The sequence below is a fragment of the Convolutriloba macropyga genome, chromosome 2 (genome assembly GCF_964194025.1).
Source record: "Convolutriloba macropyga chromosome 2, txConMacr16.3, whole genome shotgun sequence".
Lineage (NCBI taxonomy): Eukaryota > Metazoa > Xenacoelomorpha > Acoela > Convolutidae > Convolutriloba > Convolutriloba macropyga.
The window spans coordinates 75,340,318-75,360,858 of NC_134469.1; the positions used below are offsets into that span (position 1 = coordinate 75,340,318).

The 20,541-nt window shown below is 37.4% G+C and overlaps 2 protein-coding genes across 2 annotated transcripts in view; one reads left to right on the plus strand and one right to left on the minus strand.

The window, feature by feature from the left end:
- LOC142334998 (uncharacterized) overlaps positions 1 to 20,541 on the plus strand; it is a 253,501-nt gene that overhangs the window by 32,334 nt on the left and 200,626 nt on the right. The gene's annotated exons all lie outside the window — the stretch shown is intronic.
- On the minus strand, positions 2,329 to 17,370 carry LOC142335459 (uncharacterized). Its single transcript, XM_075383966.1, has 6 exons — positions 17,206 to 17,370; positions 8,804 to 8,970; positions 6,944 to 7,075; positions 5,773 to 5,976; positions 5,049 to 5,385; positions 2,329 to 2,871 (listed from the first exon to the last, which is right to left on the minus strand). Exons 1-6 carry the CDS (start codon positions 17,249 to 17,251, stop codon positions 2,669 to 2,671), a joined length of 1,089 nt encoding a protein of 362 aa, XP_075240081.1. The 5' UTR covers positions 17,252 to 17,370; the 3' UTR covers positions 2,329 to 2,668.

Sequence of the window (20,541 nt, forward strand, 5' to 3'; positions counted from 1 at the left end):
CATTTTCTTCATGGCTCAAGTATTTTTGATAATTGGAAATAAAAATTCATTACGACTCGTTGTCTAGTAAAGGGGGACAAAAACAAAAGATCCAGTGAAACCAATCGGACGTTTTCTGCTAGCACCCGCCCCAGCACTATATAGCCGTTATTTTAGTCTAAGTTTTTGCGAATTGTAAGAGTGATATCTGCATTCCATTGAAACAAGACGTCTAGGTAGAATTAAGGCACTCACAGAATAGTTTCCTTTGAAAATTATAAAAATCAGGCCCTTATAACACCAAAAATGATCTAATACAGAAATTTCATTGATGTTTACATTATAAGCAACAAATCTTCGTTAAAATACGTAATAATTTCAAGACATAGATGTGTTAGCTTTTAATAAATACATATTTTTCATGTAATGTACAGTATGTTTGTAGATGTATAAAAGGGGGCTGCAAAACTAAGCAGAGTGGAGGCGCTAGCAGAAAAGATCCAACAAATAAAAACCGACAATTTCCGTATCCTTAAGATCAAAAGTTCTCGAGAAAAGCGGTACCGAACACGAGGTTACTAGGAATCTTCCTCCTAGGCCCCTTTCTCTCTCTCTCTCTATCTCTTTTGTCGTATTTTATCTTGTTCTCTTTGATAAGTTTTGAAGGTAAAATTTCTGAGTTTCCCGCGTTTTTCTTTCAGATTACATGAAAACAAAGAATCGTTTCCGTTTCACTGATCGCTTTAAACATAAACCGAAAAAAATCTCTCCAACGAGAGTTGAGGCAATTTGATTCAAAATTTTCTTTACGGGCGTCTAAAAATCCATTGGGGGATTCGAACTCTCGACTTTATAGTCTGCAGAACTTACCACTCCGCTATCAGGCCAATCTTCTCTCCTAAATACAATCGCTTTTGATTTAGCAACGTGGACCTAATTTCTCAATAAGAGCAATTTAGTTCAAGCAAGAAATCAATAAGTCAAGCGTTAAAAAACCTCTAGAGAAGTGAAAAAAAAATGTTCTAGAAGAAAACGGTCCAGCAAAAATTTTGCATAAAAATGACACGTTTACAATAATTGCTTCAGGTTTCGCTCGAGAGCAGATAATAACAGTAATTAAAAATCAATTCAAAATTGAGACCTATATTTTTAAAAATCAAAGTGGCGAAACGAGCCGATAAAATTTAGTGGACACTGAATGATACAAGCTGATATTTTTTCACCGTTAGTTCACCATTTTTTGAGCATGTACGAAAACCAAGCAACAAAACTTAAAAATGTATTCCATTGAAAACTGAAAAAGGAGATAACAATTAAATAAGGTAAAATGTAATTTCTCAATTTGATTACACTCTACTTGATCGTGAAATTCCATTTTAAGCTTAGATTTCCACTTTTAGTCCGCACCTGTAATATACATTTTTCATTTTTAAATTTTAACTTAGTCTTAGGAGTTTTATTTTTAATCCAATTTTCCGCGCCAAAAATGTTTCTACAGACAGCGAACACCATGTTTTCCACCAATTTCACCATATTTTTAATTTTATTTAGTTAAGTAGCGTTGTGTACTTACCTCAGATGCAGAACAAACGGATTGACATTTATAAAAAACATATGAGCAATTAAAGTACCCAATTGTTGTTTCTAATAGGAATCAAGAATAAAAATATTGTGGAAGCAAAATAAAAAACATGCAATTTGAAATAAATTTTCAGCTTGTCTTCATTTGTAATAAGAACTGAAAAAAGTGAAAAAGAGTGGAATAACGGTAAACTTAAATTGGCGTTTGTAAAGTATCCACTCTTCCACACTTATCCCCAATTTTCAACGACGATTTTTTCCACATTTATCCCTAATGTCTAACTATAAGGACTTTCCTTAAATTGCTTTTTATATTCCAAAATTGAGGTGTCAGGGATACTAACCGCTAAAAATGTATGAACACATATAAACACTAAAATATTGCGAAATTCCAATGAATTTATGAATTTGTAGAAAAATCAGGGGGAGAAATTGAACGCAGTTATAATGAAAATTGACTGCTTCCATATGGTACTGAACAATTATGTGAGATGCGATGGAGAACCTCTACCGATAGTCTTGAAATTTTCTCCACTTCTAATTTTTGTAAGTTTGTGACGTGAATTATGGTAACTTAAAACGACAAATTTGTTTTTGACATCAGTATTTGTCGCTGTCAAGAACGAATCTCTTTTTTACAGACCGTATTTTTTTTTGAAATGTGTTGAGCAGATGAATACTTAAGCCCTCAATTACTCTATCGCCTCGCCATATTTGCTGCACTTCTGTCTCTCAACCCTTCAACTCTTTCTTATAAAAAAAAAACACTTCACAAACAATTTCTATTTTTCAAATGATGTCGAAGAAAGCACTCTTCAATTTGTGAACATTAATTCAAGTCATGAGAATATAAACAATTTATTATTAGTTTATGGGTTGAGAAAAAGAAGTTGCAGTTTCGAAAACATCAAACTTGACTGACAAATGTGCTATTTTTCATTCCGGTTCAACGAATGAATAATAATGAGGAGGCGTGAAAACTTCATTGTTCAATTCCTTGTTGTGTGAATTAGGTCAGGCGAATTCATTTGACATGTGTCAATCAGGCAGGTGTTTGCATTAAAGTGTGGATAAGGCGTGAATTCAGAGGACAAACGATCACGTGAGTTCAATCAATGCGTTTGTTTGTACTCACATCGTTCATGCTTCCAGAGTAAGGCTGGACTTCGACTTGTCCGGAGTTGGAAGTGATTACAGATCCGCTGTGGTTGCGCATGCTGTATATGAACAATTCGTCCAAAGTGTTTCCGGAGTCAGTGTAGTCCTTGTCTGTGCGGTACACCAGGAAAAACATTAGTGTGTCATCCTCTCCTGTGAATATTAGCAGACGCATTAGCAGTGAAAATCACAACCCCCCCCCCCCACCGCGTGTGTACATTATGATACCTTCCATAATTGACATTTTCACAGCTTCGTAATGATAGTGCTTAAATTGTTATGTTATGAACACTTTCAACTCTTATTAAGAGACAGGAACTGTCATCAATGCAAAAACACTGCAAATTTGTTCACACGCAAAAACAAAAACATACCCGGCAGATTGCCGGAAAATAGACGCCGTTGATTCCAATAAGCATGATTGGGATTGAGAGAATAGATATTGAAAAAAAAATTGTACAAAAACATTTTTTTAAGTCCGATCTATTTTGATGGCATTTCGTAGTTGAACATACTTCTGTTTCTTAGAGAGAGATTACAGGGGCTACTATCAATTCCAAAAAGCATTAGAGAGAGGTAACTAATACTTATAGGAACGACGTTCAAATAGCGGGCATCTAAAATTGGGCTTTATGCGTTTATCCCGTTTCTATTTCTGACTTTAATTTTTTATACTGAATCTGTTCATTTTGAATTGCTTTGCTGAGCAACTGATGTTCAAAATCACTTTTAGCAGAAAGAGAGAAGAGAGAAACTAGCCTAGAGAAGTCAAAAAGATTTCCCTCAAAATGTTGAAAAAGCGGCAAAATGAGGTAAAGCGAAACATTTTTTTGTTCGACGAAGTAAGAAAACATAGCAGGACAAGTCCTGACGCACAATTCAAAGAATTTTCATTGACTAAACAGAAAAATAGACCTAGAACGGACTATGAATGGATTGGAAAAACCATTTAAAAGAAAGCCGATCCAAAAAATCGAAAAAACACTAAAAATCAAAGTGAAATTGCCGCATGTGAACAAAAAACCACTACCGATAAAGCGAATTTTTGTTCAAACACCGTATTCTCACTCTACTTTAAAATTAGAGCAAAAAATTTCACGCCGCAAAACCACTCGCTTTTTCACTCCATTTCCTGTTTCGGCGTGACCAAAATCACTACTCCAATTTGACTTCAAAAATCATGAAATTGTGTGAACAGATCTTAAAAAAAAACATAGCCGAAAGAATTCCGGAAACGACTCGAAGGAGAAAATTGTCCATACTTATGACTAAACAAATAGAACAAATATTGTGAACCCAGAACCTCCACAAATGCCATAAAAAATAAGGAAGAATAGAAACCGCATTCAAAAACAAATTGAACAAAAAAAGACAAATTAAATGAGTTTTTTTAAATAGTACAAGGAAACATAGAACCGAGTAAAGTTCCTTTGCAATTAGAGCAATGAAAACCTCGCAACATAATGGACAAGTCGTAATAGGCTAAGAAACTTGTCTAAGATTGAAAGAAAAAGAAAAACTGCAAAAAATAAGAAAATTGGTTCAAAATTTCTCAGTTTTTCTGTCAATTTTACTAAAAAAAAACATAGTTTACACCAAGAAAACTCGAGTCAATTGGTATCTGAATATTCCTTCAGTAACAAGCTTCTATTAAAATCCCACTTAAAGCATTAAAACAAAAAACAATAGGCAAAAAATCATTAAATTTCGTCTAAAAATCAGCAAAACTGATCAAAAACCTATAAATTATCATTAAACTCTAATTAACTACTTGAAACTTTCAATTCCTATCAAAACAAGCCTAAAACTAATACAATATCAAAATCAAACCTCATAACCATCAAAAGTTGGAAAAAACTGCTTTTAAATGCCGCACGTGAACAAAAAAATTGCGCTCGCTTAGAGAAAAATTTTTCACACATCAATTTCTCGCTCTCTCAACAACAGCGGTATGAACAAAAACCACTCTCTTTTTACTCCGCTCTTCACTTTTGTTCAGCACCAATATCACTCCAAATTTTTTCACGCGTTTCATTTCCCGCTTCAAAAATCACTCCAAAAAATTGATTAGAAAAAAGGACTTCTCCAATACTCCTCTTCGAGTCGTAAAAAGACAGCGCCCCAATACAATTCAAATTCTTTGAATTGTAAAAAAAAATAGGAGCGCTATAATAGCCGGCTGAGATGATGAGGGCGGCTATTAAACAAAAAGATCACGCATCTTGTAAAATCAATGACCAAAATTGTACTTTACATGCAAAAAAATACTGCCCAAATCAATTTTGCTGTGTTTTATTTTCACGGGAGGTAAAATATTCGAAAATATTTACGTGTGACGCCGATTTTCTTGAGATCACCAAAGTCGAGCAGCATTTTCTTCTTGCACTCGGTCTCGTTGTAGGGAGGGTCCACAAACAGAGCATACTCTGGCAACGACGCATCAGCCGAACAGCCCAGAAAACTCTGAGATGCCGCGATGATTGACAAACCACAAATGCACAGATCATCGTACATGGAGCTGCCGGGGTTGACTTCAGCGGAGAAGAAAAAGTCGGCCACTTCAAAGAAGGGAGCTTTAGCTTCAATTTCTGCCATCCCACTGCCTCCTCTGTTGAAGAGCAAAGATCCGGGCTGCTCAACTATCCTCATCTGGACGTCTCCAGTTACCTGAAAAAAAATTAAAATACGAATTAGAAAAACAATTTATAAAGTTAGTGAATTGCTCATTCCGCAGTAATTATAGTGGAACAAAATTAGACCAAATGACGCCTGTTCTGAATAGCAGCTTTGTTGCAATTTTTCACATTTTTTACTATTTTTGATGATCGCCACCTTTTTAAGTCTGAAATATTAACAAGGAACAACAATTGAAAAAAAAAGATTGTTCGAGGCGTTGTTGACTTGAAGTTAGCTTTAAATAAGCGCTCATTCTCACGCATAGACTACAGAGGCAGTTCGTTGAAACACCAATAGTTGGCGTGTGCGTTACTAACGCGACCTCTTGGCTATCGCGCGACTTGCCCAAGCTTTTTGAAAAGTCTCATTTAAACTCACAACAGGAAGTGGTCCCAACTCGAAAGCGATGTCGGATACCCAGTCGGCCCTCTCGTGGTTGTACTGCATGGCAGCTGCGAACCAATAGATGTCCCCGACTATGTAGTCCTTGTGGCTGATCAACATTATGTTGAATGTGATGGAGAACAAAGTTCCCTTCTCCCAGTTCACCTCCCCCACAAACTCCAGGTACATGGTATCCCGCTGCAAGCATGCGTTTTTTAAATGGAAATTTATGATATAAATATAGTATAAATTATAATTATAATATATACCAATGCTGCATCATCAAATTATTTCCTTTCAAACTAATTTTTCTGTCCCAATAATTGAACTCTTTTCAAACTCTATGAATAAAATATGCCCAACTTCCAACAAAATATAAGTAAGTAGATGGAGTGCAAGTTGATAAAATTAGGATGACACTTTAACACTGGCCTTTAACTGGAATGATTAAAGCCAGAAAGACGAGGTTTGCTGGAGTTTGATTGGGCGAGACTCCTAGATGTGAAATGTTACGTGATCAGAGCTCTCGCTTGTATCACATGCCACGCCTGCATTTATTCACTTGGCTATACGACAATTTATCCAATTTTATTTTACCCAACGCAATTATATCCTGGGTCGTTATAGCCAATGCTAACTTTGTTTTACCCAAACTTTAAATGTTACCAGATCCGCTTTTGAGCATATAATGGCCCGTGTGACTTGATACGCAAACTTGCCAGGACTTACCTCAACTTTACCTGAAAATTACCTGAAAAATTAACGGGGCAACCTGAATAACTCTTAACTGAGCAAACCTTAAATGTAAAATTAACTAAAAAAACACACTTGAACAGTTAAGGTAAAATTACCTAAATTCTGAAGAAATTGAGAAATTTCCTTGGATATTTAAAGTTAAAAAACCTGAAAAAAATAGCTGAATATCACCTGAAGAATAATTAGTGTGTAATAGCGACTGCTAATTTACAATCGAAAAACTAAACAAAAAGATCAAATGGACATATTGGGTAAAATGGCATGGGGTAAAATGGCATGGGCATAATGGCAATGGGTAAAATGGAATTGGTTAAAATGTCCTGATACCATTCACATTTATCAGAGTCATAACGGTTTGACCTCAAATTGTGCAACAGTTGATGCTTCATAGGTGGTGATTTCTACTCACATGAGGTGCAATGTCATCCAGAGTGTCATAAGACAGAATGTAGTCGGATTCCGCTTCTATGATTGGCTCTCCGCACAGAATGAGTGCACTGTAGCCATTGTAGAAGCCACTGAACTCCATTGTGATTGTATCCTATCGACAGTATTAACTGTTATGAATTAATGTGATTCAACCAAATCCAACCAAAGTTTTTTTATTTGTATGAACACATTGATATGATGTACTAGTAATCTTACAGGAGCCACGCAGCGGGGTATAGCGAGGGTATATATGTAAGAATATGATTATAAACGTACAATTTTCGATTTTGATTAACTTCTTCAGGATTACACTCGAAAAAAAAGTAAATTTGCCTGAAGAAACACCTGAATTTACCTAAATCGTTAAGGCAAACTGTTCTCACGTGAAAAACACCTGAAAGCACCTGAATTTTACCTGAACTTTACTTGAAAAATTATGGCATCACCGGTTGAATTTTAACTGAACATACCTGAAAAATACCTGAAAAAAACGCCTTATCATTTCAGGCAAAAATTTCTTTTTCAGCCGTTTTACCTGACATTTACCAATATTCGCAGCTATAATTATTTGAAACATTTCCGTACAATTTTCCTTGAAGGTTTAATATTAAGCTCTTTAATTGTTTACAGGACTAGGATTTTCCGTACAAGGCCAAAACTGATTGAAAAACAACATGACAAAACTAATTGGAAATGAAGGAGAAAAATTTTCATTTTCAAGCACATCAACTAGAGTGAGATTGATAAGGAGAAACTACTTCATTTTATGAACAAGACAGAATGAAACCAATTATCTTCTTCAAAGATATATTAGACATGTTGAAAACTATAGATACTCATGATATCACTTCATTCATGACTTCCCGGGAGGAGATTTCACCCCTATTTACACTCTTTACACTCTTTTCCCCGTTACTTTCCGGGAAAATCCTCCCCTCGATTTACAATTCAAAATCATTGAAATATTATTTTATGGAGCGTGCTGAATTGTACTTTCAGAATTATATCCACATCACATAGGGTTGATACCGAGGTTGGATATTTTCAATACGATCTCACATCTTTCATCAATTGATATTTCTCACAAATTTTAAGCGCATAAATGGACAATTCACTGGGGTTCTACGTTGATATATTTGCAGCGAATTTGACAAGAGGAGAGTTGCCCAGCTCAGATCGGAAATGTGTCAGTAAAAATGTCCATCTATTTTCTTTTTGTTAAAACTCCATACAGAATTGACGCACTGGTGAACTACAACTGTTGGCCGCCTATAATTCCAGGAGAGATAAAATTTACTGAAAACAATCTGATAGCATGAAAAGACTCGGAAGCATCGAAATATTGAAAAAACATCCTTGCTATCAAAATAATAATTTTAAAAAAATAGAACAAAAATATTTTTTGCAAATATCTAATTTGTTAGGTATCAGAGCGATACCACATTTTAAAGGACGATGTGATTTACATTCACAGAATTTCCAAAATTATTCTATAGTATTTGATGTTTAAGTAATTTCCATTGTGAAGCTTTAATTGTTGAGAAAAAAAATGAAGTCATTTACGTTTGTAGTTTTTTTTAATTGTAACAATAGACCTCAGCTTCATTATAAAATAGGTGCTCAGTTTTCACGGATTTCCTGCCTAAAAACAAGTTTTGGTCAAACGTTTGAAAGTTACTTTCATTTTAGCAGGTCTTATTATAACTCTTAGATAATTTAGCGCTTCATTGTTCCGCATGCTGTTGAGTGCAAGCAATTTAAATTAACTTAAATGACCTCTTTCACTAAAATTTTGCAAGCATAGGTGAGAAATTGCCTGATATCATTTTATAATACGTACCTGAATATCAATGTCTGTTTGGAACTCAAACTTCATGGTAGCAAATTCTCCGAGGTCAAACGTCTCACTCTCTCCAGGGCCATCGAGGAGAGAGAAAGTGCTCAGACTCAGTCCATAGTTCTCATACGTTACGTTTATAGGGTTGTCAGTTGCAAATACCTCTGTAACTAAAACAGTATAATTAACAAATTAATTACAATTATAACACCTAACTTAAATTAAGGAACGTAGCTGACAAAAATTACAAAGCACATTTCCTGAAATCAAATCAACAACTGGTGTTCTAATGGCTTTCATCAGGTTGGAACAAAACGAATCAAATCGCTGAATAAATGTGTCATATCTAAGCTCCCTTCTTCGGTCAGGACTCAAAATAACTAATTAGCGTTTTAACGTTTTAGTTCAACAATTTTTGAATGTTTTATTTAAACATAATTAAATGTTTTACCTAAACAACTTTTAAAATTTTACGTTCCTTAAAATTTTCCTTAAACAGTTTAATGTTATACTTAAACAATTTTAAACGTTTTTCTCAAACAATTTTAGATGCTTTACTTAAACAATTTTTTAGGGAGAACACCCGCACCACATACACAGAGGCCATCAGACTGAACTAAAAAAATTTGAATGACTCCCAGGACTGATTCAGAGACTGATTAGCTCAAATACAAGGCTGATAAGAAGTAAAACCGACCAAGAGTTATTATTCTCTTGAAAAACGTACATCATAAACCAAAGCTATCCAAAATAATCTAGATAAATTATGCAGCGAATGTTGAAAATAGCGTGTCTTTTGAGAAATTAACAATCAATAAAAACAGTAGCCAGTAAAACACATTTTCAATTTAAAAAGGTGAGAAACGATTGTTTTTTTTACAAAAACAAGCAAGGAGAACAATCCACAGGTTATTTTGCATCAATTTTTTTCGGTAGACGAAGAATTTGCCAACAGGGTGTAAGGGTGGCTAAGCAAGTGCAACTTTTGTGAAAATGGACCAGTACTAGATTAGAACTAGCATCTTTTACTTGTAGGCCAAATGTGCTAACCATTTGCACCAACTGGTCTCAAGCTCTTGAAAATACGCGTCCCTTGCAACACGGTCTCAAGTTCATTCTTGTTTCTCAAGGCCTCATTTCTCTAGCCAAGTACACATTGAACAAGCAGAGCTTCTTGTGAAGCTACGTCAAGTTTATCTTATGCACAATTTACATAGCGTTGTTCTCTCTCAACCTCTTTCACAGTTTCAAACTATAGTGTCTCTCTTCTGCTCATAGGCTCTGGGCCCAATAAACTCTAAGGGGTCTATGCGGCATCAGCTGCTGTCCACTAGCATGTCTGCTGTTTTTGACTGGGTAAGAGCCGCCCAATAATCTTTATCTGGTGTAGCCAACAGTGGATCCATCGCCACTGACCAATGATTAACTCCATCTCTATGTTTCTTTCATGCCCTGTCTAGGTGGCCCTTCTAGCCACATTTGCTGCATTGTGCTGTCTCCTTCCTCCTGCAGTCCATGGCAAAGTGTCCAGGGATCCCATATACAAAACAGATTCCTCTCTTGGTTCCCTTCTTGAAATCAAGTCTCATTGCTAGTGAGATTAAACTCCTTTCTTCTCTTTTGTGCCCCAGTGATGTGCTTTCATTGGAAGTTTACTGCCTTTTCCTCATCTCTGCGGAGTTCGTTGAAAAGTTGAAGCTTTCCTGTATGGCAGAACTTAATGCCTCATTGCAGAATATTGAGGACCAAAGCGTTGAAGATGGCCCCGAGACTGCTACCCCTGCTTCTTGTAGCCTTCTGAGCAGCTCCTGTCCTGTGATGAAGAAACTTTCTAATTCCTCAATAACATCAATCTGTAGTCGAGCCAGCTGTTCCACCAAAAAAACACCACTTGTCGGCGTTTCCAGACTCTGTAATCTTTATCCCGAAAAGTCCCAAGCCTTTGCTCCATCTCCTATGCTGTCATCTCCCACACAGTCATCTCTCATCAGTGTGAGTGCTATTGCATCTAGAGCCAGTGTCAGATGGCATCAAATGTTGATTCTTTTCTCTTTGAAGTCAGCAACTTTTTTGCCATATGCATCCTTTAGCACCTTGTGGTTCTTCTTTTCCTCATTGCATGCCCATTGGCTAGTGTTGCACGCATCATTAGATTGCTCCTATGTCACAGTAGTGCTTTGTAGAGACTCCTTGTCTGTATCGCTGCAACAAATCTGATGCTCGAGATTGTAAATTCCAGTGTTTTTACTGTGCAGGTCAGCAGTTTCACTGTCTGTTGATGCATTGTATAATGAGCAGACAAAAAATTTGTGAAAAGAAAAGGTACTAAGTAGACAAAGATAATGGCTACTAACAGCAAATTAGTTTTGTTTTAGAAATTATGTTTATGACTTCAAAAATGCTGGGCCTATAACCTGTTGGTTTATGAACTTTCGCCAGCGAAAAGAAGCGTTTTTAGTACTCAAAAAAAGAGAAAAACAAAATATTGTACACCAGAATTGAAAGATTTACAGGAGAGATCTGATTAATAGATCAAGTTGGTAATTTGGATTCAGGGATAAAAATGGATTCAAAATCATCTGTACATATAATCATTATTAGAGCAAAAGTCAAGATACAAAATTAATCAAAGCAGCAAAACTAATAGTGAGGGTTGCAAGAGTTACCCAAAATGGTTTGCTTCAGCAAAAACCTTAGAAATCAGAGGCATGTAAAACCATATATAGAATGAATTTGCATTTTTCAGAGAACTCAGTCACACTTCCAGCGGTACCATAATCTTTCAAAGCGTGGTGGGAAGAGTACATCATATCATCTAACTCTGATAATAACCATCTAGAATCGTCATTTTGATTCGAGTATTGATTCACAGCACCATGTGAAGATTCATGTTTATCAATTGGGCGACTTTATTAAATTTAATTCTGTCTGAATAATCTGGAAAGTTGAACTTTCAATTTCCAACTAAGTTTAAGACCATATTTTGAATCGAAATTCCAACACCCCACTCAGACTTGAGATAAATGCGTGAAATCTGCTATCATCCAAACTGTTTTGAATCTTTTCGTAATTGATACGGGCAATGATGTCGTAAGGACGAGCAATGCCATTTTTCAGTAGGAATGCAGTGAATTGAAATAGTCTCATCTTCCGTCTTGTCCCAAAAGAAGTGAAAAATGTTCTCAATTTGCTTTCTCCTTTTGCGCTTGACTGGGTTTTGTTAAAGTCTGATACAACTCTGGTTGTCCTCTCCATTCGCATTTTATATTTCTGTGGGGTGCCAAAACTCCTTAGAAGTTGCTTCGAGTACAGTGCCTCTTGACCTGCAGCAGCCATGCACTGGCATTCTGCGTCTGTTGATGAAAAAGCAAACGTGGTCTGCTTCTTGACATTCTAGCTCAGTAAAACGATATCTAGAAGATATCTGAGCGGCCGTTTTCGGCATAGCCAGTGTTGATTGGTAGGTGCATTCATGAGTCTTGAGAGAAAATTGACTGTGAACATGTCTGGCCACGTCTTTTCCGTCAGAAAACAAAAAGATGTACACAAGTTTCTCTAAATTTTCTGATCTACTTCTTTGTTTCCGTTTTGTTTTGTCTCAAATTTCAACTTCAAATCACCTGCAGTCCTTGAGGATTTGCTTTGAACCATTTGAAACCACTCAAGCATTATCTCTATATAGAACTCTTGGTCAACTGTGACTTGGTTCTCGTCTCTTCTGATTCCGAAGCCCAGAAAGCAGTACAATCTTCCACTGTCTTAAATGAATAACGTAGTTTTTAGTGCTCTCATGACATCGGAGATTACTGTCATGTTTCTTGATGCTACTATGATGTCAACCAAGACCAAAATCAAGGTGTGACCATTTGTCTCTAGCTTCTGATCGTTCCTGCTTCTGGTGAACATATGCCTCGATGGGACGTTTGACAACTCCTTGTACCAGTTTTTAGCATTCTGCTTTAAATCATAAAATGGTTTATTCAGTCGGCAACTAATTTTTCTCAGTCAGAACTAATTTTCCAGATAGATTCCCTCCTCTATTAATGAGTGCAAGACAGCCGTGTTGACAATAAACCGGTGCATCCAATAGCATTGCTTTGCTGGTATTTGTCGAATCCTGAATGCCTCCGGCTTACAGTTAGGCACAAAAATTTCAGAGACCAGTCATTCACTTTGTTTGAAGCTCTTCGACAAATGGCGTGCTTTCTATTTGTCGAATTGACCAAGTTCGCTTTGTAGACCAATTCTCCCGATATGACTTCCCTTTCTGTGGGTGACCTCACTGAATACCTTGTCTCGTTGTCCTGGAGCTCCTCGAGCTCGTCCTTCATTTCCAGTGCCACTGGTCTTAATCAATGGGATCTAAATAGCTTGTTTTGGGATCTAAATAGTCAACCTCAGTCACAAGATGGGTTCTAACTTCTCCAAAAAAAGATGCGGAACATTCCTTGCTCGGGTCCTTTGCCTGGACCTTGCCATACTTGCTATGTCCAATTCTTCCAGTGCATCGTAAATGGAGCCAACAGCCACTGATAGTAAGAAGTCTTCCGTGTCACTCTTCCAGTGACGCTGAGTCTCTCAGAGTCTTTTCTGCTGCAATAGATTTTTCATCTGTTGTTCCCTTCTCGACATCTGAATCATCTCGTCTGAGTGTTCTTTCCTGAGTGTTCACGCTCTCTGTCTCGTGCCACTCCCACTTTACTGCAGTACATGTGCCCTGTCTCTATTAGGTTGCCATCGCCTTAAGGACCATCGTCTGGGTGCCCGATCCCCAGTTCCTCAGTCCCTCATCTAATAGGTCACCCCTCTCAGTGTTGTGAGGAAATAAGTTCACTTCGGACTCCTCGATGACCACATCCCGAACTGCCATCAATCTTTGAGCGTTGGGTATGAACACGAGGTAACCATTGTCAAGCTCAGTGTAAACCACAAACATTTCTTTCAGTGGCATCTACTTTGCTTTTATTTGGCTTTTAATTTTTTGGCTTCTACTTTGCTGATTTCTCTGTCTCTCTTCTTCATAAAAACTTTGCAAACAAAACTAGAGAGTTCACTAATTAAAAGCTTAATTTTTATAACCGCATAAGCTCTGCCGGTCATATGTCTGCTCCTCGTCTCACAATCAAGTTTCTGATCCTTGCAACGTGGAAAATTGCTACTCCCACATCATCTTGGGAAGCCCTGAGTCAAAAAGCAAACACCTTGCCATCTCCAGCAACGTCCTGTTGCTCCTCTAAGCTAACACGTTCTGTTGTGGCGCCTCAGATATGGTTTTTCTCTGTAAAATGCCTATATCCAAACAGTACGTCTTGAACTGCTGTAAGAAACTTTAGCATTGTCTTGTCTCAGCTTCTTGAGCCTCTCCACACTAGGACAAACGTCTTCAGGCTGGCCGGTGCTTCACTCTTTGCCTTAGGCAAGTCTACAAACAAAAACTTTGTGTACTGGTCTACAAACACAAAGGAAACTCATAAACTGGACTCTACTGGGAATGGTCCTATCACGTCTGCGAACACCCTCCCCAGTTTCTCTACTTGGGATTCGTCCATTCTTGGTACTGGAGTCCTTGTGATCTTGGCCAAAGCGCATACATTGCTCATATCTTCAATTCTCCCTCTTTTTTGGTGCATTCTTCGCCAGATTCGCTTGATTCAATTGATCTAATCGTTTGTGCCACTTCTTTGATGTTCACGATGCTGGAACTCATCATGAGTCCTAAAACATGGCAGGGTAGGTAAAACAAATGTTTTTCTTGAGCTAGTTTCACCCAAGTTCACTTCTCGAGTTTCATACAGTTGTATACTTTCTGGAAAAAGAAGTTATGTCCCTACTCCGTGCATTTTGAGACTGACAGTAGGTTTGAAGAATAGTCAGGAGCACACACGCGCTTCTTTAATTCCCATTGAAATCCCATTTCAATTAATTCCCATTGTTTGAGAGTATGATGATCCTCAAAAAACCTCCGCCCAGCACTCTGGAAGCCTCCAATTTATGATTTCTGACCACTGTTCGAATGGGCACAAAGTCCATGAATGCGTCTATGATTGTCACTATGTGTTTGTGCAAACATGTAAGGGGGTCTTTGCAGGTGTAAATACTGTGGAAAAAACCAGTACTGGAGTTACGAGTACTGGTTACCAGCACTTTTTTTCTTGCAAGTGTTGTGTGGTGCCCATTTACCCCAACTGGTCTTAAGCTCTCGAGCACGTACATCTCTTATGACCCGTTCTCTCCTGTTCCTCAAGGCTTCATTTCTCTAGCCAAGTATACGTTGAACAAGTAGAGCTTCTATGTCAAGCTTAAATTATAATCAACTTACATTAGGTTTTTTGCTCTCAACCTAACACGCTCGCTAAATTTGCGCATCGTCTCTTTCAGAGTTTTTAACTATCTTGTCTCTTTTTTCCGATTAAGCTCAGAGACTATGGTCTGGGCCCATAACCTGCTAGGGTGTCTAAGCAGGTGCAACTACTGTGAAAATTGACCGGTACTGAGTTAGAACCGGCATCTTTTACCTGTAAGCCTCATGTGCTGCCCATTTACACCAACTGGTCTCAAGCTCTCGAACTTGTGCATCTCTTATAACCCAATCTCACGTTCCTTCTTGTTTCTAAAGCCGTCATTTCTCTAGCCACAGATAGGTTGAACAAGTAGAGCTTCTTGTATGCACAACTTACATTAGGTTTTTATCTCTTAACTTTTCGACACGGCGCGTTTATCGAACAGCCAAAAAATGAGAAATTCGGCCAATTCACGTAGTATGAGCAGAAAGATCGACTCTGAAGCTCTGATTGTTCAATTTAAAACAATCAACAAACAATTAAAATATTTAGTACGCGCGCAAACAAAGAGCACAACTTTTTTTAATTAATGCAACGAAGTTCTATATGTGATTGCACCTCCCGTATGATTATGCCCAATGATCATGCGCTTTCACCATTTTCCGCGCGTCTTCCGGAAACCTATCAAAGACAGAGAGTTTCGCATTTTTTGAAGCAGCTTTTCCCAAATTGTTTTCCCTTGATGGCCATCCGGGCGCATATTCTTTTGATCTGCAAATTTACGATTTTCAGTTTTGTTTGAGAAACTCAGCATAATCATTCATAACAATTTCTGAAAATGTTGCGAAATCTCAAAGCGTCAAAAATCAAAAAAATTCAAACTTAAATATTTATTAAAAAGATGCCTAAATAGTAATATTAAAAGCAGTTTTTTCGATTCTACCCAGACTAAATGAAAATTTGAACCAGGTTTTAAAACCCAGAACTATTTGAGTGAATTCAACGTTAACTGACATATATTTCAGCATCCTTGAGCTCACAGTCAATTGTTTAATCGCTTAAACTTTGCTGACTCTAATTACCTTTTCTATTTAATTGCTAATTCAAAAACCGCTCAATCGTTCAAGTTTCCACTGTTCAAAAGTGAAAAAAAAATATTCAGGAAGGAGTGCAATGAACAAAAAGTCATATTGCGCTCTCACATCAATTTGCGCTGATGTTGCAATATTTTGTGTGAACCTTTCCAGTTTACGCTAAGCTAAAATTACCTGTATTTAGGGGCACTTTTAATCTATATGAAGTAACAGATATTATAAACAAAAATGAACCAATGAATCGTAACAAACTCAAAACAAAATATTCTATTCCATAAAACACGCAAAGACCAATAAGATTTCTAGTGTACTCAATTACTAGTGTGTGCTCGAATCCGCCTCTGATCAGACTAGAGTGCTCTCCAAACTGCTTCTGATAAGACCAGCCCAGGCCAAAGTTGCCTCTGATCAGAACAGTTGCAGATCATTGTCCAGACTTCTGTTTATCGAGACCATGAATTTCGAGCGAACGATGCACAGATGAGCACTCGAAGATGGTCTGATCAGAGGTCTCCTATTTATTCTGGGACCTCAATTCCTTCATATATTGAGGTTTTCGTGCCAAGAATCTCCCGAAGAGTATAAAGATATTTTAAATTACATTTCATAGGGTCCTTTTCTATTCTGCTAACGAGAGACTGTTTCACTTGGTGTCCGGCCTTTTAACCTATTTGTTTAACCCTCTATCATTTCACTCCAAAATATTTTCACTCCCTCTGTCACCCCCTTTATTTCACCTCGTCATTTCACCCCTCTATCATTTCTTACCAAAATATTTTCACTCCCTCTGTCACCCCTTTATTTCACCCCTCGTCATTTCACCCCTCTATCATTTCACCCCTCTATCATTTCACCCCTCTATCATTTCACCCCTCTATCACCCAAATTTTAATCCTTTGTGTAATTGCTACCCCTTTATTAATTGTGAGAAAACAAGCTTGTAATGTCGGTGCGGGGTGACATGCGGGATGAAATGATGATTAAATTGTGTAATATAATAATTATCTAATTAGGTACTGCAATAACTAACCTGCAAGAGTAGCTATTAAAAACAATAATCCATAAATTCGTATCATACCGAATAATGTTGAATTCACAGCCTCACCTCAAATTTACATTTTACACACAACACTATCATAAAGAATGGAAATATTTGGGATAAAATGGAAACATGATCAAAAATTCACAGGTGTTCTTTTCAGCAAAACTGTTGAGAGAGAATGCATGTATTTCACGCAGAGTTTTAAACCACAGTTTTCACAAAATTCCCTCTGCATAATTTATTCCACATGGCGTTCTGAAGCAGAATTGGGATACTCAAGGTTGCTTGGCAACAATGGATGGATGTGGAAACTTGTTCGGCACATCTGGACGCTCTTAGGTTTAATATCACAATGTGGGAACTGGAAAAGCCTCATCAAATATTAAATTTTCCAACATTAAAAAAGTAGCTATCTTTATATGAAGGAAAGATGCAATACAGCTTTCTAAATCAACGGCGCCAATTCCCCACTTGAAGCCAGACCTGATTGTATGAACTCCGGCATACATTCTGAGCCCTTGGTATCGCCATTATGCAAGAAACTGTGAAAATAAATTGAATTATTTTTTTCTCGGGTCCAATCACACTTCGCAAAACTCGGAGACACCTCTATCCCATTACATGTTTCCAAGGTGAAAACTATAATACCAAAATTGAGCGGCCTTCTTTTGTTTTGGATCCCATCCCATTGGCTAAGCTCTCGGCGGAAAGTATGGTAAACTTCTAAACAACTAAATTAAAGCAATTCAGTTCGTGATAATTAGTTTTAGCGAACCAGTTTTGTTATTGTGCCTGCTCATTGTTTAAAACTGTTTTAACAATCTTTCCGGGGCTTATTCAAACTCCACCAGAGTTTTTAAAACTCAACATGTTTTCATAAATTGCTGATTTAGTCTGAAACCCAATAATCATTTTCTTCTCAAAACAATACAAACCAACAAAAACTACGGGAAAAAATTGTGAACAACTTTTGATATATCACATAGAGCTGCTTGAACCACGTATAAGAAGAATGTTTGGCGTGATAGCCGAGAGGTAAGATGTGTGATTGACACGCCAATTATCGATAGTTCGATCCCGTGCCTCCATGAAGTTGTCTGCGTGAGGATGAGCTCTTACTTAATCTAGCTTCAGGTTGACCATAGCCTGACCAATGTTGGATGCAATAATGGTACCACATGAAGATTTCCGACGGAAAAAAGCAGCCATAGTCACCAAAAAGAACATTCAAACATTCATGCTCAAAAAATGAACAGTCTGATATGTGTGAAAAATAGAAAACGGACAGCTGAGAACAGGCTACTGTTAACGAAGACTGAAAGCCTAAGCTCCACTGCGATTACGTAGAAAAGAACTAATATTGTACCTGTAGAATTAATTCTTCGATTTTGAAAATTAGAAAACGACCTTTCAACTAGATTTACAACAGCTCTATTGTAAAGCGATGTAGAATGGATGTGTTAGAACGATGATTGATGTCAATTGTAACGAAAATATGGGAATCAACAATCAAAACTGAAAAGAGAATACAATCAAAAATAGGCCATCATGGTGTAATACTGGAGAGAATCATCTAGATAGTTAAACGAGTTCTTCTCATCAATAATGCTTTAGCAAAGTTGACCCCTATTGTCTTCAGCACAATTGCAACTGACCTACGTGCAGAGCGACCACCAGAGTTAGGACCCTCTTACTCTGAATCACTTCCCATAGGGGTCTAAGTCAAGCCGCGCCCGCAACAAATCTGGAATCACCACCATGAGCAAGAGAAAGTGCACATCGCTGACAGCCTGCGCTGTAGCTTGGCCAATTGAAGAGGGGACACCCCGCAAAAAAGGTCACAAAGGCAGGTCACTAGGGTTTTCACCCAAACCGTTAAAACCGCTAAGTCTTGTGACTTGATACTCAAAGCATCCAAACTAACAGTTAGATCCTAAAAGGACGCTTTGTGTTGACTGCAAACATTACCTTGTAAAGTTTTTAAAGAATTGAATTGAGATGTCTTCAATGTTAACCTTTGATGAAAGCTGGTAAAAGTGTTCAAAAATTATGCTTCGCCAAAAAATATCCATTTCAAGAAGATCAACAAATTTTTCTAGAAATTAATTGGTTCGAATTTATTCAGCAATATGCTGTTCTCAATTCAATATTTATTTATTGTCAACCTTATACCTGTTAGTTAATTTTTCGATATTGAAAATTCGAAAACGACATTTCATCTTGATTTACAACAGCACTAATGTAAAGCGATTCAAAATGCATGTGTTAGAACGCTGATTGATGTAACTTGTAACAAAACATGAGAACCAACAATCGAAACTGAAAAGAGAGAATACAATCAAAAATAGGCCATCATCAAGTCATACTGGAGAGAATCGTCCAGATAGTTATATGGGCTCTTCTCATCATGAATGCTTCAGCAAAACTGATCACTAAGGTCTTCAGCACTACTGCAACCGATCCACTTGAGAGGCGACCACCAGAGTTTGGGCCCTCTCACGCTTAATCACTTCCCATAGGGGTCTAAGTCAAGCCGCGCCCGCAACAAATCTGGAATCACCACCATGAGCAAGAGAGAAGGCACATCGCTGACAGCCTGCGCTGTAGCTTGGCCAATTGAAGAGGGGACACCCCGCAAAAAAGGTCACAAAGGCAGGTCACTAGGGTTTTCACCCAAACCGTTAAAACCGCTAAGTCTTGTGACTTGATACTCAAAGCATCCAAACTAACAGTTAGATCCTAAAAGGACGCTTTGTGTTGACTGCAAAGATTACCTTGTAAAGTTTTTAAAGAATTGAATTGAGATGTCTTCAATGTTAACCTTTGATGAAAGCTGGTAAAAGTGTTCAAAAATTATGCTTCGCCAAAAAATATCCATTTCCAGAAGATCAACAAATTTTTCTAGAAATTAATTGGTTCGAATTTATTCAGCAATATGCTGTTCTCAATTCAAATTTTATTTATTGTCAACCTTATACCTGTTAGTTAATTTTTTGATATTGAAAATTCGAAAACGACATTTCATCTTGATTTACAACAGCACTAATGTAAAGCGATTCAAAATGCATGTGTTAGAACGCTGATTGATGTAACTTGTAACAAAACATGAAAACCAACAATCGAAACTGAAAAGAGAGAATATAATCAAAAATAGGCCATCATCAAGTCATACTGGAGAGAATCGTCCAGATAGTTATATGGGCTCTTCTCATCATGAATGCTTCAGCAAAACTGATCACTAAGGTAATCAGCACTACTGCAACCGATCCACTTGAGAGGCGACCACCAGAGTTTGGACCCTCTCACGCTTAATCACTTCCCATA